The 15,679-nt window shown below is 42.1% G+C and overlaps 1 protein-coding gene across 5 annotated transcripts; it reads left to right on the forward strand.

The window, feature by feature from the left end:
* Positions 1-2,023: 2,023 nt before the first annotated feature.
* On the forward strand, positions 2,024-9,773 carry LOC309714628 (uncharacterized protein; the record flags this gene model as incomplete). Of its 5 annotated transcripts, none has more annotated exons than XM_082547173.1 (9): positions 2,024-2,247; positions 2,893-2,971; positions 3,458-3,502; positions 4,796-4,840; positions 7,013-7,057; positions 7,853-7,897; positions 8,826-8,955; positions 9,155-9,249; positions 9,452-9,773. In XM_082547173.1, the coding sequence occupies 9 exons, from the start codon at positions 2,123-2,125 to the stop codon at positions 9,461-9,463; spliced, it is 621 nt and encodes a 206-aa protein (XP_082403299.1). In that variant the 3' UTR covers positions 9,464-9,773. The 5 variants fall into 5 exon arrangements, with proteins under 5 accessions (XP_082403299.1, XP_082403301.1, XP_082403300.1 ...); XM_082547175.1 differs by having other exon boundaries at positions 2,893-2,947; positions 3,455-3,502; XM_082547174.1 differs by lacking the exon at positions 9,155-9,249.
* Positions 9,774-15,679: the final 5,906 nt, after the last annotated feature.

The raw sequence follows: 15,679 nt of genomic DNA on the forward strand, positions 1-15,679 counted from the left end.
GAAGCACTGAGTTTTTTCCTTTCCAGTCACCTTTCTCACTCACTGTGTGTTAATAGACCTCTCTGCACTGAATCATACTTGTTATTAATCCACAGCATGTCTTTGTCCTGTCTTCCTTTTCTCACCCCAACTGGTCACAGCAGATGCCCGCCGCTCCCTGAGCCTGGTTCTGCTGGAGGTTTCTTCCTGTTAAAAGGGAGTTTTTCCTTCCCACTGTCGCCAAAGCGCTTGCTCATAGGTGGTCCTATGATTGTTGGGTTTTTCTCTGTATCTATTATTGTGCGATCTACTGTACAATATAAAGTGCCTTCAGGCGATTGTTGTTGTGATTTGGCGCTATATAAATAAAATTGAATTGAAATTAAAAGATTACAAAACAAAAGGCAGAGGTGAAGCTAAACAATAACCTAACCTGGGGAAAATATTTTTTATTAAAAAAAACAAACAAACCATGAAACCTGACATGGATACAAAGATACCTGGAACATGGAAACGTGGCACCAAAGACAACAGATGACCTGACACTGAACAAATGAGGACAGGACTTACAGTGGCTTGCAAAAGTATTCGGCCCCCTTTAACTTTCCCACATTTTGGCACATTACAGCCACAAACATGAATCAATTTTATTGGAATTCCACGTGAAAGACCAATACAAAGTGGTGTACACGTGAGAAGTGGAACAAAAATCATACATGATTCCAAACATTTTTTACAAATAAATAACTGAAAAGTGGGGTGTGCGCAATTATTCAGCCCCCTGAGTCAATACTTTGTAGAACCACCTTTTGCTGCAATTGGATTCCATTAAAATTGATTTGTGTCACGGCTGGGAAGGCGAGCCGTGTGGTGTGGAGGAAGGAGGACCCAAGATGCAAGCAGTGGATGAAAATGCTAGTGAAGTTTATTTACAAGGTGTAGTGGCAAACAAGCAGTGGGGCATGACAAATAACTGAAGACACCTAAACTGGGAAGAACTAAAATAACAGACCTGGGTGCATACGACAAAGGGATGCGCGGCAGCCGCCGAGCAGGACACCGAGTAACAGGCAGGAGAACACACAGGGCTTAAATACACACACCAGTAATCAGGGGATGAGAGACAGGAGGGCAACACGGCTGGGAGGAATCAGAGCTGACGGGACAGGGGAAACGTAAACTGAACACACTCACATCAGACAGAGACCTTCACAATAAAACAGGAAACTCAGACACGGGGAACCAAACAAGACACAGAACTAAACAGACAGATTCACAAACAGACGGGGTGACAGCATAGACAGAGACACAGACTCAAAGGCAGACCAAATATAACACATAGAACTCAAACAATAATAATCATCATCATCATCATAATAATAAACTAAAAGCGCTGGGTCACCGACCCAGGACCATGACAATTTGTGTTTGTGGCAGTAATGTGACAAAATGTGGAAAAGAGGGACGAATACTTTTGCAAGCCACTGCAAGTACACAGAGAGATAATGAGGGGATGAGGAACAGCTGGGACAAGGGGAAACAAAACTAGACTCACTGCATTTAGGACAAAGACTTTCCCAATAAAACAGACATCACAAGGGTAATCTAATAAACAAATGAACTTAGCAAACCTAAAGAACTTATAAATAAACATCGACATCTAAACAAACTAAAACTTAAAACGCTGGGTCAACAGACCCAGGAAAGTGACAGTAAAATCATTTATTATACACATTATACTTATTTTCTTAAATTGCTTATCTATTATCTGTATTTTAACTTGGGGGTCTAGGGGTGCTGCATGTTTATGATAACACACTGACAATATCAGGACAATTTTAGCCTTACTCTATCAGTGAACAGCATGCCCATGCTAACTTAAACTAGACCAGCAAGCTAACCCCATGTGTATTAAGTGTTACTTCAGAATAGGAACCAAACAAATTAACGGAACGAAATTAACTGTAACAGCAGTTTGCAAAACATTGTGACAGTTCTCAAGTGTTCCTACCTCAAATCCAGCACGTGTTGCTGTGTTTTTGTTGTTAAATGGACGAGGAGAGACCGTGGCTGGTGAGAGGATGCAGCATTTCGTCAGTGGAGCATAGAACGACGTCTCTGATTGGTCAAAAAGTGAGTAAAGATGCATCTGATTGTTCGAAAGCGTCAACCAAAGAGCTGCTGGTCACGGCAAGATACAAACTCGCCGGAGCTCTGCGTGAACGGCACATCCGGGACCTTCAGCACTCAGGAGAGATTTATCTTGAGGTATGTATTTACCTTTGATATCCATGCGTCGACGAAAGCTCCGCGAGGTAAAGTTGTATGTTTAACAAGCTAATTAAGGTTAGTTAAACGGAATTAAAACAATACACAACCGATTTGAACAAATTGAAAGTGGTGAATGATGATAAATGCTAAAAAATTACTTAAGATTTATCTTTAACAATAGATATTAGAAGTTAAATTTAACTGTTTTTAAATTCCCACCGGAGTTAAAGGGACCTGCGGCCTTGCATGTGCTCTGCATCTTCAACTGCAGAGACAGTCAGTCTAAGCTCAGTGTAGCTAACTGCAACACACTTTTTTTTTTCAACACAAGATATGCTTGGGGGGATTTAAATGATAATATTAATGTTTTCTTATTCAGCACAAATCAATAATATTATAGTTATTTGCTCACGGTCTGGGTCTCTGGCCCAGCGTTTCTGATGTTATTCTAATGTTTTTGAGTTTCTTATGTTTAATGGCGGGTTAGTTGAGTTTGGCTTAACGTTATTAATATCGTTTTAAGGAGTTTATGTTAGGGCTGTATATTACCACGTTTGTATTTTCATGCCATGTTTCCTGTTTTATTTTGAAAGAGTCTGTTGCGTTCAGTTCATTAATCTCACTTCCCTGTTGTGTCAATAGAATCATTTGTGCAAGCTACTACCCTGCTGTCCCTCTGTCGTGTCTCAACCTCCAACAGGAAAGTAGAAGTCCTCATATGGTAGGACCAGTGATTGTAGTGTGTGTTACACTGTCCTCATATTGTTTTAAGCTGTGAAGGACAGGAGTGTGTTTCAGTTGCCTTCCTCATGTGGTAGGACCAACAACTCTAGTGTGTGTTACACTGTCCTCATATCGTTGGGTAGCAGAACCGTACAGTGTTAAGTTTCTATAGAATCTGGTATAAGGAAGTCAGATCCTTCTGTACAGGGTTTATTTTTTGTAAAGAAGGTCTGGTGGCCCTAAAATGTAAAATGTTGAGTAAATTTTGTGTTAATGTGTTGGTCTTAAGTAAAACTAAGGTGTAACACTGAATTGATTGACAATTTATACTTTATACTTTAAAAAACAGTCAAATGAAGTGGGGACACTTTTGACCCCTGATGGCTCACATTGTATGCAAATCGGGAGGACATTATGAGGGTTAAATAGTCGGGATTTATACTAGAGAATGTTTCTGACGTTATATTGTTGTCTTTTGTTGCAGACACCAGGTGCCGAGGTCCTGCCTCAACCTCCTTCAGACCAATTGGTGAGTGACACACCCACTTCATTCTTCCAACAGGTGAAGATGGATGTTGCAGACAGGACATATCCTAACTTTTGCAGCCGTTACGATAATAACGCGCTGTTTGCACGATGAGCACAGCTTCCAAGCTCCCCTAAATTGACCGTGCGCTTCGTGTTGTGTGTGCGCGTGAGTCTGTGCATTTAGTGGCGTCTGTGCAGAAATGACTAGTAAGACAAGGCTGCAAACTATTCTCACAGACTTCAAGTGTGCACTTGAATCCAAAACGATCTCTCTCTCTCCCTCCGGCTCTGTTGAGATGCCACTGGGAGAGTAACGACTGCCCCTCCCCCCCTCTGCTCAGCAAACACGTGGCTGCTCTTGCACCCCTCCCCCCTCTGCTCAACAAACACGTGGCTGCTTTTGCACCCCTCCCCCTCTGCTCTGCAAACACGTGGCTGTTTTTGCACCCCTCCCCCTCTGCTCTGCAAACACGTGGCTGTTTTTGCACCCCTCCCCCTCTGCTCTGCAAACACGTGGCTGCTTTTGCACCCCTCCCCTCTCTGCTGAGGGCAAAAACAAGGCTCATGTGCAAAGTGAAGCAAAATAACATTGACAGAGGTTCAGAGAAAGGAGAAAAAAACGGAGCAGGCTCCCGTTGTTCACTTCAAGGAGGCGGCTCTACGGGCCGTTTTGTTTGTGACCGACACACACAGTATATATATATATATATTCTCAATCACATTCACACCACTCTCTTATATCAGTTCCACTACATCAAGACTATTTTATGGTGGTCAGCTGTTTTATTGTCATGTATTTTGCATAGTAAGATAACCATGTCCTCCATTCAAAAGCACTGAAAATGTCTATGGTGGTGCTGTACCTAATATTGTGCTCATTTGATCCAAAACCTATTTTTCCTTTATTTTGAAGGCTGAGGCTTAGATCCATTAGGTATTCACGAGAAAGGCATTATCGCATGTCAGGATTACAGTATATCGAAAATATGTGATTATAATGGGAGTCAATGGGGCCCAAACGGATACAAGGGTAAAAGGAGGTAGTACATATGTGAATCTTCTTTACTATACACCACACCATAGAGGGGATCATTGAATTTCAAAAATAATCCTAAAACACACATCCTGGCCAAGTTTCATGCAACTAGTCTTTAAAATGACTGATATATTGAGAATCAAAAATCCAAAGTTACCCAAGCGGGTCCCTTTTTTCGCTAGGGTAAAACGAGGGTTAAATAGTCGGGATTTATACTAGAGAATGTTTCTGACGTTATATTGTTGTCTTTTGTTGCAGACACCAAGTGCCGAGGTCCTGCCTCAACCTCCTTCAGACCAGTTGGTGAGTGACACACCCACTTCATTCTTCCAACAGGTTACACATTATTTTTTTGTATTTGGCATCAAGTATATGTGTCAGTTGGGCCTAGTGCATAAATGAAATGCACTTTAATTGTACTAAAACAATCAGTTTTAGTCGAAGTTAACCAAAACCAACATTAGCATTAGGATAAAGTAATTGTCTATACCATTTGTTAGTCCAAACTTTCCCTTAAAGCATCAGCTTGATCTTTATTCTGACAAAATTTGATCTTTTTGTCGTTTTACACATGTTTTTGTCAAAATAAGCTCCCGCTGATCAGTTTACATGATTTAATTTCTGGGGAAATAGATGGCTGTACATCAGTGTTGGGTTTAGAGCTTTTATTGACAACAGCAGGAGAAGTTAGAGGTCAGGAATGTGAACTCTACATGTGTTCAGTCGTCATGTCCTCATATTGTTTTAAGCTGTGAAGGACAGGAGTGTGTTTAAGTAGAAGTCCTCATATGGTAGGACCAGTGATTGTAGTGTGTGTGTTACACTGTCCTCATATTGTTTTAAGCTGTGAAGGACAGGAGTGTGTTTCAGTTGCCTTCCTCATGTGGTAGGACCAACAACTCTAGTGTGTGTTACACTGCCCTCATATCGTTGGGTAGCAGAACCGTACAGTGTTAAGTTTCTATAGAATCTGGTATAAGGAAGTCAGATCCTTCTGTAATAATATTCACTGATACAAATATGATCTGTAGTTAATTAAATAGTCGGGATTTATACTAGAGAATGTTTCTGACGTTATATTGTTGTCTTTTGTTGCAGACACCAAGTGCCGAGGTCCTGCCTCAACCTCCTTCAGACCAATTGGTGAGTGACACACCCACTTCATTCTTCCAACAGGTGAAGATGGATGTTGCAGACAGGACATATCCTAACTTTTGCAGCCGTTACGATAATAACGCGCTGTTTGCACGATGAGCACAGCTTCCAAGCTCCCCTAAATTGACCGTGCGCTTCGTGTTGTGTGTGCGTGAGTCTGTGCATTTAGTGGCGTCTGTGCAGAAATGACTAGTAAGACAAGGCTGCAAACTATTCTCACAGACTTCAAGTGTGCACTTGAATCCAAAACGATCTCTCTCTCTCCCTCCGGCTCTGTTGAGATGCCACTGGGAGAGTAACAACTGCCCCTCCCCCCCTCTGCTCAGCAAACAGGTGGCTGTTTTTGCACCCCTCCCCCTCTGCTCTGCAAACACGTGGCTGCTTTTGCACCCCTCCCCCCTCTGCTCAACAAACACGTGGCTGCTTTTGCACCCCTCCCCCTCTGCTCTGCAAACACGTGGCTGTTTTTGCACCCCTCCCCCTCTGCTCTGCAAACACGTGGCTGTTTTTGCACCCCTCCCCCTCTGCTCTGCAAACACGTGGCTGCTTTTGCACCCCTCCCCTCTCTGCTGAGGGCAAAAACAAGGCTCATGTGCAAAGTGAAGCAAAATAACATTGACAGAGGTTCAGAGAAAGGAGAAAAAAACGGAGCAGGCTCCCGTTGTTCACTTCAAGGAGGCGGCTCTACGGGCCGTTTTGTTTGTGACCGACACACACAGTATATATATATATATATTCTCAATCACATTCACACCACTCTCTTATATCAGTTCCACTACATCAAGACTATTTTATGGTGGTCAGCTGTTTTATTGTCATGTATTTTGCATAGTAAGATAACCATGTCCTCCATTCAAAAGCACTGAAAATGTCTATGGTGGTGCTGTACCTAATATTGTGCTCATTTGATCCAAAACCTATTTTTCCTTTATTTTGAAGGCTGAGGCTTAGATCCATTAGGTATTCACGAGAAAGGCATTATCGCATGTCAGGATTACAGTATATCGAAAATATGTGATTATAATGGGAGTCAATGGGGCCCAAACGGATACAAGGGTAAAAGGAGGTAGTACATATGTGAATCTTCTTTACTATACACCACACCATAGAGGGGATCATTGAATTTCAAAAATAATCCTAAAACACACATCCTGGCCAAGTTTCATGCAACTAGTCTTTAAAATGACTGATATATTGAGAATCAAAAATCCAAAGTTACCCAAGCGGGTCCCTTTTTTCGCTAGGGTAAAACGAGGGTTAAATAGTCGGGATTTATACTAGAGAATGTTTCTGACGTTATATTGTTGTCTTTTGTTGCAGACACCAGGTGCCGAGGTCCTGTCTCAACCTCCTTCAGACCAATTGGTGAGTGACACACCCACTTCATTCTTCCAACAGGTTACACATTATTTTTTTGTATTTGGCATCAAGTATATGTGTCAGTTGGGCCTAGTGCATAAATGAAATGCACTTTAATTGTACTAAAATAATCAGTTTTAGTCGAAGTTAACCAAAACCAACATTAGCATTAGGATAAAGTAATTGTCTATACCATTTGTTAGTCCAAACTTTCCCTTAAAGCATCAGCTTGATCTTTATTCTGACAAAATTTGATATTTTTGTCGTTTTACACATGTTTTTGTCAAAATAAGCTCCCTCTGATCAGTTTACATGATTTAATTTCTGGGGAAATAGATGGCTGTACATCAGTGTTGGGTTTAGAGCTTTTATTGACAACAGCAGGAGAAGTTAGAAGTCAGGAATGTGAACTCTACATGTGTTCAGTCGTCATGTCCTCATATTGTTTTAAGCTGTGAAGGACAGGAGTGTGTTTAAGTAGAAGTCCTCATATGGTAGGACCAGTGATTGTAGTGTGTGTGTTACACTGTCCTCATATTGTTTTAAGCTGTGAAGGACAGGAGTGTGTTTAAGTAGAAGTCCTCATATGGTAGGACCAACAACTCTAGTGTGTGTTACACTGTCCTCATATCGTTGGGTAGCAGAACCGTACAGTGTTAAGTTTCTATAGAATCTGGTATAAGGAAGTCAGATCCTTCTGTAATAATATTCACTGATACAAATATGATCTGTAGTTAATTAAATAGTCGGGATTTATACTAGAGAATGTTTCTGACGTTATATTGTTGTCTTTTGTTGCAGACACCAGGTGCCGAGGTCCTGTCTCAACCTCCTTCAGACCAATTGGTGAGTGACACACCCACTTCATTCTTCCAACAGGTTACACATTATTTTTTTGTATTTGGCATCAAGTATATGTGTCAGTTGGGCCTAGTGCATAAATTAAGTGCCCTTTGATTATATTAAAATAATCAGTTTGAAAGTTTCCCATATTCAACATTAGCATTACTTGTTTGTGAACATCTTAGGAGAAAGAAATTGGCATATCATTTGTTAGTCCTAACTTTCCCTTTAAAGCATCAGCTTGATCTTTATTCCTACTAAATTTGATATTTCTGTGTTACATTGTCCTCAGATTGTTTTAAGCTTTGAAGGACATGATTTTGTTTTTTTTTTAGCCTTTCTCAATTGTTAGAACCAACAACTCTAGTTTGTGTTACATTGAAACTGAACAGCAGGGATGTTTGTCATGAAGATAATAACACTCTATCCGATTTCAAACAATCACACTGTGATGAGTATTATTAGTAGATTATGTTCACATGTAAAATATTCATATCAAATGGTAAATATCCTATATTTATATAGCGCTTTACTAGTCCCTAAGGACCCCAAAGCGCTTTACACATCCAGTCATCCACCCATTCACACAGACATTCACACACTGGTGATGGCAGCTACATTGTAGCCACAGCCACCCTGGGGCGCACTGACAGAGGCGAGGCTGCCGGACACTGGCGCCACCGGGCCCTCTGACCACCACCAGTAGGCAACAGGTGAAGTGTCTTTCCCAAGGACACAACGACCGAGACTGTCGGAGCTGGGGCTCGAACCGGCAACCTTCTGATTACAACTCTTGAGCCACGATCGCCCCTTAGCCCCTTAATGTAGAATTACACACTGCCTAACGCTGACTTTGCCTACAATGCAGAGAAAAAAGCAAACAGACCTATTGCATGCATTGATTCTCATATTTCACTGTTACTTTTCAAAGGCTCAAGGACCAAGTATTCCGGGGGTTCCAAGCCACACGCTTTACTCAGCTGCCCTGGACAACATGAAGGGCACCTCTGCCTCAATCACCCTGGACAACAAAAACATTAGCAACACTTCACCAAGAAGGGGTAAAGGCACCAAAATACAAAATGTTTTAGGTTAATATACTTGTGATCAAAGAACAAGTTTGTTTTCAGACATGACACTATTCAGAGCTTTTATCATAAATCATTTCATCTTATTTGATTCCCAGCAGAACACAGCACTTCAAATGGTTCATTCCAAGCATCCTTAAAGGAGCAATAAGCAATATCTTTTCACTGCTAGGTGTGCTGTTTTGCACTGCCTGTGAACCAAACCAAAGTCTATGGCTGGAGATCAACACAGAGAGAGGGATTGTGACTTCATGCTGTACTCCAGATGTAATTACACCTCTAGTTCTTCACATAGTCATTTTTAATTCCTTCAACCTAAGTATGATGAATTGTGCTTATTGCTCCTTTAAAGTGCTCCAGTAGAAAGCAAGGTTTAAGAACATTTTGTATTCACATTATAAACTAGAATATTTTCTATCTTTTCTTGCATTCACATTAAGATATTTTCTTTTGTTTCCATTTATGACAGCTGGGACGGTGAGAAGCAAGTGGACAAATGATGAAGTGAAGGTTGCTGAGCGGCATGTTTCACTTCATAAAAAGCTGCAAAGTACCAGGTAAAAAGGAATGTGACTGCTGCCTCCAAGCAGAGCCGGCAGCTCTGAAAGGCAGAGACTGGGTTGTCATAAGGTACTACAGCCACAACAGGATCATAGCATTAAAAGAAAGATACTTTGTTACTTCCACAGTTATGTCAGTATTGCAGTTTTCTGTATTGCATTGTTCTTACTCATAAATCTGTGGTTTATGCTGGGTGCTTTTTGCAATTAAATGATAAAAAAGGCAGATAATGTTCCACGTTTTTATTCACATGAACATTCACTACAAAATTAATTAATGCATTACAATATCAAGACTTAAAAAGTAGACTGACCACATTTGACCCATGTCTTTTTTTTTTTTTTTAAGTCTTTACACAGCTCAGATTTACTGTTTTATTAACACATAAATGTCTGATATTTCTGTCAGAAGTTACCCAACTGATGAGCATTACTATTGTGCATCCATGTCTATTATATTGTAATCTCAAAAGGAGCCAAGCTAAAAATGCAGAACCTACCGTTACCTGGTCCTTATAAGTCATGTATACTTGAAAATTATGTGTTTCCATGGGCTTCACAATTCACCTAAACATGAAATATCTGTGTGTGACCTTATGGTACTCATAAGTCACATAAACCTGACAGTGTCCTCACAAGTAGCATTAAATTCAGGTTTGACCAAAATTTAGCCCTAGCCAAAATCTCAACAGATGGGTGTGTTCCTGGAAGCATGGGTCAAATTTTTTGAGATCCCCATGCCTCTAGGACCTTCGGAAAGGCACGTTCCCATTTGTCACATTTTTGTCATACGTACTGATATATCACGAAAACACGTATGTGTGTGTGTGTATACACATTTTTACAAATTAAATAGTAAAAAAATAAAATAAAATAATAATAATAATAATAATAATAAAATATATAAAATATACAGAGTTGAATATGTGCAAAACAAGTGGCATTTATATACAGTGTGGAGTGCATAATGTTAAAGTTCCAGTAGTGAAGCTGAGGTGTCTATGACGTGTTCAGCAGTCTGATGGCCTGGTGGAAAAAGCTGTCTCTCAGTCTGCTGGTACGGGACCGGATGCTGCAGAACCTCCTTCCTGATGGAAGCAGTCTGAACAGTTGATGGCTGGGGTGACTGGAGTCCTTGATGATCCTCCCCGCTTTCCTCAGGCACCGCTTCCTGTAGATGTCTTGGAGGGAGGGAAGCTCACCTCCAATTATCCGTTCAGAGCACTGCACTACTCGCTGGAGAGCTTTGCAGTTGTAGGCGGTGCTGTTGCCATACCAGGTGGTGATGCATCCAGTGAGGATGCTCTCAATGGCACAGTTATAGAAGGTCCTGAGGATGCGGGGGCTCATGCCGAATCTTTTCAGTCTCCTGAGAAAGAAGAGGCGCTGCTGCGCCTTCTTCACTGTTTTGTTTGTGTGTACTGACCACGTAAGATCCTCAGCCAGGTGTACGCCAAGGAACCGGAAGCTGCTCACTCTCTCCACAGCAGCGCCGTTGATGGTGATGGGGGTGTGTACTTCTCTGCACCTCCGGAAGTCCACTATCAACTCCTTTGTCTTTGCGACGTTGAGGGTGAGATGGTTGTCTTGACACCAGTGGGTCAGGGCGCTGACCTCCTCCCTGTAAGCCGTCTCATCACCGTTGGTGATAAGACCCACCACTGTAGTGTCGTCCGCAAACTTCACAATGATGTTGGAGCTGTTAGTGGCTGTGCAGTCGTAGGTGTAGAGTGAGTACAGGAGAGGGCTCAGTACACACCCCTGTGGAGCACCAGTGTTCAGTGTGATGGGGGATGAGGTGATGCTGCCCAGTCTGACCACTTGGGGTCTGTCAGACAGGAAGCTAAGGATCCAGCTGCAGAGGGAGCTGCTCAGTCCTAGATCCTGCAGTTTCCTGTCCAGCTTCGAGGGAACGATGGTATTGAATGCTGAGCTGTAATCTACAAACAGCATCCTCACATACGTGTCTCTCTTCTCCAGGTGTGACAGGGCAGTGTGTAGTGTCAGGGCTATGGCATCATCAGTGGACCTGTTGTGGCGGTATGCAAACTGTAGAGGGTCCAGTGAGTCGGGTAGTGCAGAGCAGATGAAGTCCCTGACCAGCTTCTCGAAGCATTTGCTCACGATGGGGGTCAGGGCTACAGGTCGCCAGTCGTTCAATCAGGCCTGCAGGTGGAGGATTTGGGTACAGGGACGATGGTGGCCATTTTGAAGCAGGCTGGGACTACAGACAGAGAGAGGGAAAGGTTGAAGATGTGCGTGAACACTCCAGCCAGCTGAGCCGCGCATGACCTGAGGACGCGGCCGGGAATCCCGTCCGGACCAGTAGCTTTGCGTGCGTTCACCTTCCTGAAGCACCTCCGCACATCCTCCTCAGACACAGTGTGCGCACTGACGTCATCCGCGGTGCGCACACTGTCCGGTCTCATGGTGTTCGCTGTGTCGAATCTAGCGTAGAATACGTTTAGATCCTCACACAGAGAGGCCGTGGTCTGCGGTGTGCTGGTTTTCCCTCAAGCACGTTGTTCACAAACAAATACCTCTGAAATGAGCCAAAAGGTGTCACGGTCTGGCTGGCAGACCGTGGGGAAAGGAGGACCCAAAACGCAGACTCTGCGATGCAAACAGTGCTCTTTATTCACAGTGAAAAACTGTAAACACAATAACTCCCCTTTGCTCCCTTGAACCCCGTGTGCGTGCTTCCCTCCGACGTCTGTGCTCGTGCTCGTGCTCCCCGCTGTTGTGTTTCCGCACACCCCGTGCGTGCTGCCTTTCTGGACCACTCTTCCTCCTGCAGGGAAACCATAGAGGCAGCCGTCAACACTAACCCTCGGCGGGCATATACGAACAACACAGACATATGCTGACACACTAACTTGGTACGATAACTCAATGATCCCGCGCCGGTGGGAGCTCCAACACTCTCCTAAGTAGCTCCCCCGACGAGCCCTGATCACCAACAGGTGTGGCAGGAACTTCAGGTGTGGCCAGTCCTTCGCGGGGCCACACCCATCAGGCCTGCAGGTGGCTGTGCTCCATCCTCCAGCCACACCCGCAGACATACACACGTATACACCCACACCCTGCCTATACATACGATTGGGACACAGACTAACACAGCATTGTGGAGAAAACACACATCACCAAATGATAATAATACTAACAACAATAACAATAGTCAAAACTGGTCACGGACCCCCGAGTCCTCCAGAGCCGGGTCCGTGACAAAAGGGGCTAGATGATGATAGATGAAGCCAAATGCAAGGTTATGATAGGGACAGGGGAAGGAAGAAGGAAACTCCATATTGCAGCAGACGGGTCACAGTATGCTGTTGACTACTGAAAAACTTTTTGAACCATGGAGGGACAATTAAAACAAGAAGAAATCTACAGGTCCACCAGTCCCTATTCTATCATTCAAATGTCTGTATTGGTAATCAAGGAAAATCTCTGGAGTGATCCCGCAGCCATTATTCCAGGTCACTTTGGTTGACCTCAATTTTGTATTACTTTGGAAAAAAATGTCTCAAAGTGAAACCAGAAGGTCTACATGATACAAAGCCAATCTTAATAGGACATGGAGCGAAGGCGCAAGACACAAAATATGGAAAATGAGGTTCATGGTGCCATATAGTGTATTTATGGTTCCCTCATGGCCCAAGAACTGCCTGAAGATATCATGGGCTCACCTGGAGCTTTTAAAGATATTCTGTGCAAATTTAGATGCTGAATTGACTGCCTCTCTTGTACTCAAATCAGTCTGATTTAGTAAGTCAGATGCATTTGTCCTGGCTTAATGCCCTCAATCATTCATGCTTCCTTATCCAATAGTGGCTATAGTATGTCACAGGACTTGCTTGATTAATATATACCACTTTCCTTTGTTTTTTTGCGGGTAATGTTTTTGTAGGCTGCAAATTCAGACGTTGAAAAACTGACAGAAAATGTGCAGGATTATAGGTGTTTCTCAAGATGTTCTCTGTATGTACATGAGTGTGCCTTTGTCCACCTCTGATCTCTCATCCATCCACCGGATCTCTGGCCACTTCTTAATTAGCTGTCACATTCTCCAGGCCTCACTGCCCGGAGAATGGCCCACAGAGAAAGAGAAACAAACTTGGGCCCAGACCCCTTTCCAGTGAGTTCATCAAGATTAATTGTACATGGATATACAAATTATAGAATTATATAAATAGTATAAACAGTTAAACATTATCCTTAAAAATGAAACCCAATAAAAAAAAATGAGCACAGGAAAATGCAAAGAAGAGGGAAAGGGGACGGAAGAGGGAAGTCCTTTTCCACTGGGTGGAGAGCAGCTAAAAAATAAAAGGGGGTGGTAGCCAAGGAGTAAAAAGCAAATCATTTATTTACAATTAAAAAAAGCCCAGGGCATTTCAAAAACAACAAAAACTAAAATCAGGCTAGAAGTCCCTGTGCTGCTCAATGTCACACAGTGGAAGAAAGAGCTAATTAATACACCAGAATAATAATAAAGTTCTTACTATTTGAACATATTTCCTTACAAAATGGCTGACAATAGATATGTTTTTAGCTCCTGCCGTTAGCTTAATGTAAAAAGTAAGTAAGTAAAATTTTTTTATATAGCACATTTCACAGATAAAAATCACAAAGTGCTTCACAATAGGATCAGACATACAAGTTAAAATTAATTAAAAGCCCGTTTGTATAAAAATGTCTTCAGCTGCTTTTTAAAGGAGTCAGTAGAGTCTAGACAGCGTAAAGACAACGGCAGAGAGTTCCACAGCCTCGGTGCCAGTGCCTGAAAAGCCCGATCCCCACGTGTTTTAAACCTAGTACGTGGGACCACCAGTAGCCTCTGACCTGAAGACCTAAGTGTTCGGGATGAAGCATGAGGTTTCAACAGGTCAGAGATATACTGGGGAGCTTCACCGTGCAGAGCTCTAAAAGTTACAACTAAAATTTTAAAATGAACCCTAAAATTTACAGGCAACCAATGAAGAGAAGCCAAAACTGGAGTAATGTGTGACCTCTTCTTTGTACCAGTTAAAAGTCTTGCCGCTGCATTCTGTACAGACTGAAGGCGATCCAGAGCTGATTTGTTGAGACACGTAAAAAGACCGTTACAAAAATCCAAACGAGAAGAGATAAAAGCATGAATAATCATCTCAAGTTCTGCCTTTGACACCAGTAGTCTGAGTTTAGAAATGTTTCTTAGATGATAAAAACAGTTCCGGACAAGTTGTTTAGAGTGTTTCTCAAGAGACATCGAACTGTCAAATATAACACCTAAGTTTCTGAGACTCGACTGAAATGAAGGGTCTGAAGAACTGATATGCTGCCTAATTTCTGAGAGCATGTGATCAGGTGCAATAATCAAAGTTTCTGTTTTATCTGCATTTAACTGAAGGAAATTGTTATTTAACCATTGTTTGATTTCTGACAGACAATTATTTAAACAAGACAATTTAAACAACTCAGAAGCTTTGAAAGAACAGTACAACTGAATGTCATCAGCATAGAGATGATAAGAAATATTATTGTAACGTCTGATAATGTGGCCTAGAGGGAGTATATACAGCAAAAAGAGAATAGGACCTAAAACAGATCCTTGAGGTACCCCAGAAGGCAGAACTGATGTTTCCGACAGCACATGATTTATACTGACAGTAAAGGATCTCTCAGAGATCCTTTAATAATGGGCATTATATAGTACACAACTCAGGCTCAAAACCAATGACCGCTATGGAGCCACTACCAATCGATCCCAGAAATGGCTTACTAGCCGATTAGTAATGTACCGAACATAGTTCTCTTGAGTAAAATGACACAAACATTAATGCAACATGAAAAACAATAACTTTTTAACAATTTTCGCACCTATTTATGTTGTTTTTATGCATATGTCAACTAATATGAAGTATTAACTGTATACCCTTTTGCTTTCATTTGTGAACCCTTTTTTGCTGTCAGCTCTTGTAGTATGAAATCAGCTTATGAATAACAGCTGTATGTAGTCTTTTGGTACAACAGTAGTCTTCCAACCTCTCACACTAGCACCAACTATCACCTAAATCATTCAATTCATCAGGTCCTGTATACTCTGGAAACTCTCTCTCTCTTTTTTTTTTGAACAGGGAAGCCCTCAGCTGACC

Source organism: Aulonocara stuartgranti (genome assembly GCF_965226115.1).
Source record: "Aulonocara stuartgranti genome assembly, chromosome: 9".
Taxonomy (NCBI): domain Eukaryota; kingdom Metazoa; phylum Chordata; class Actinopteri; order Cichliformes; family Cichlidae; genus Aulonocara; species Aulonocara stuartgranti.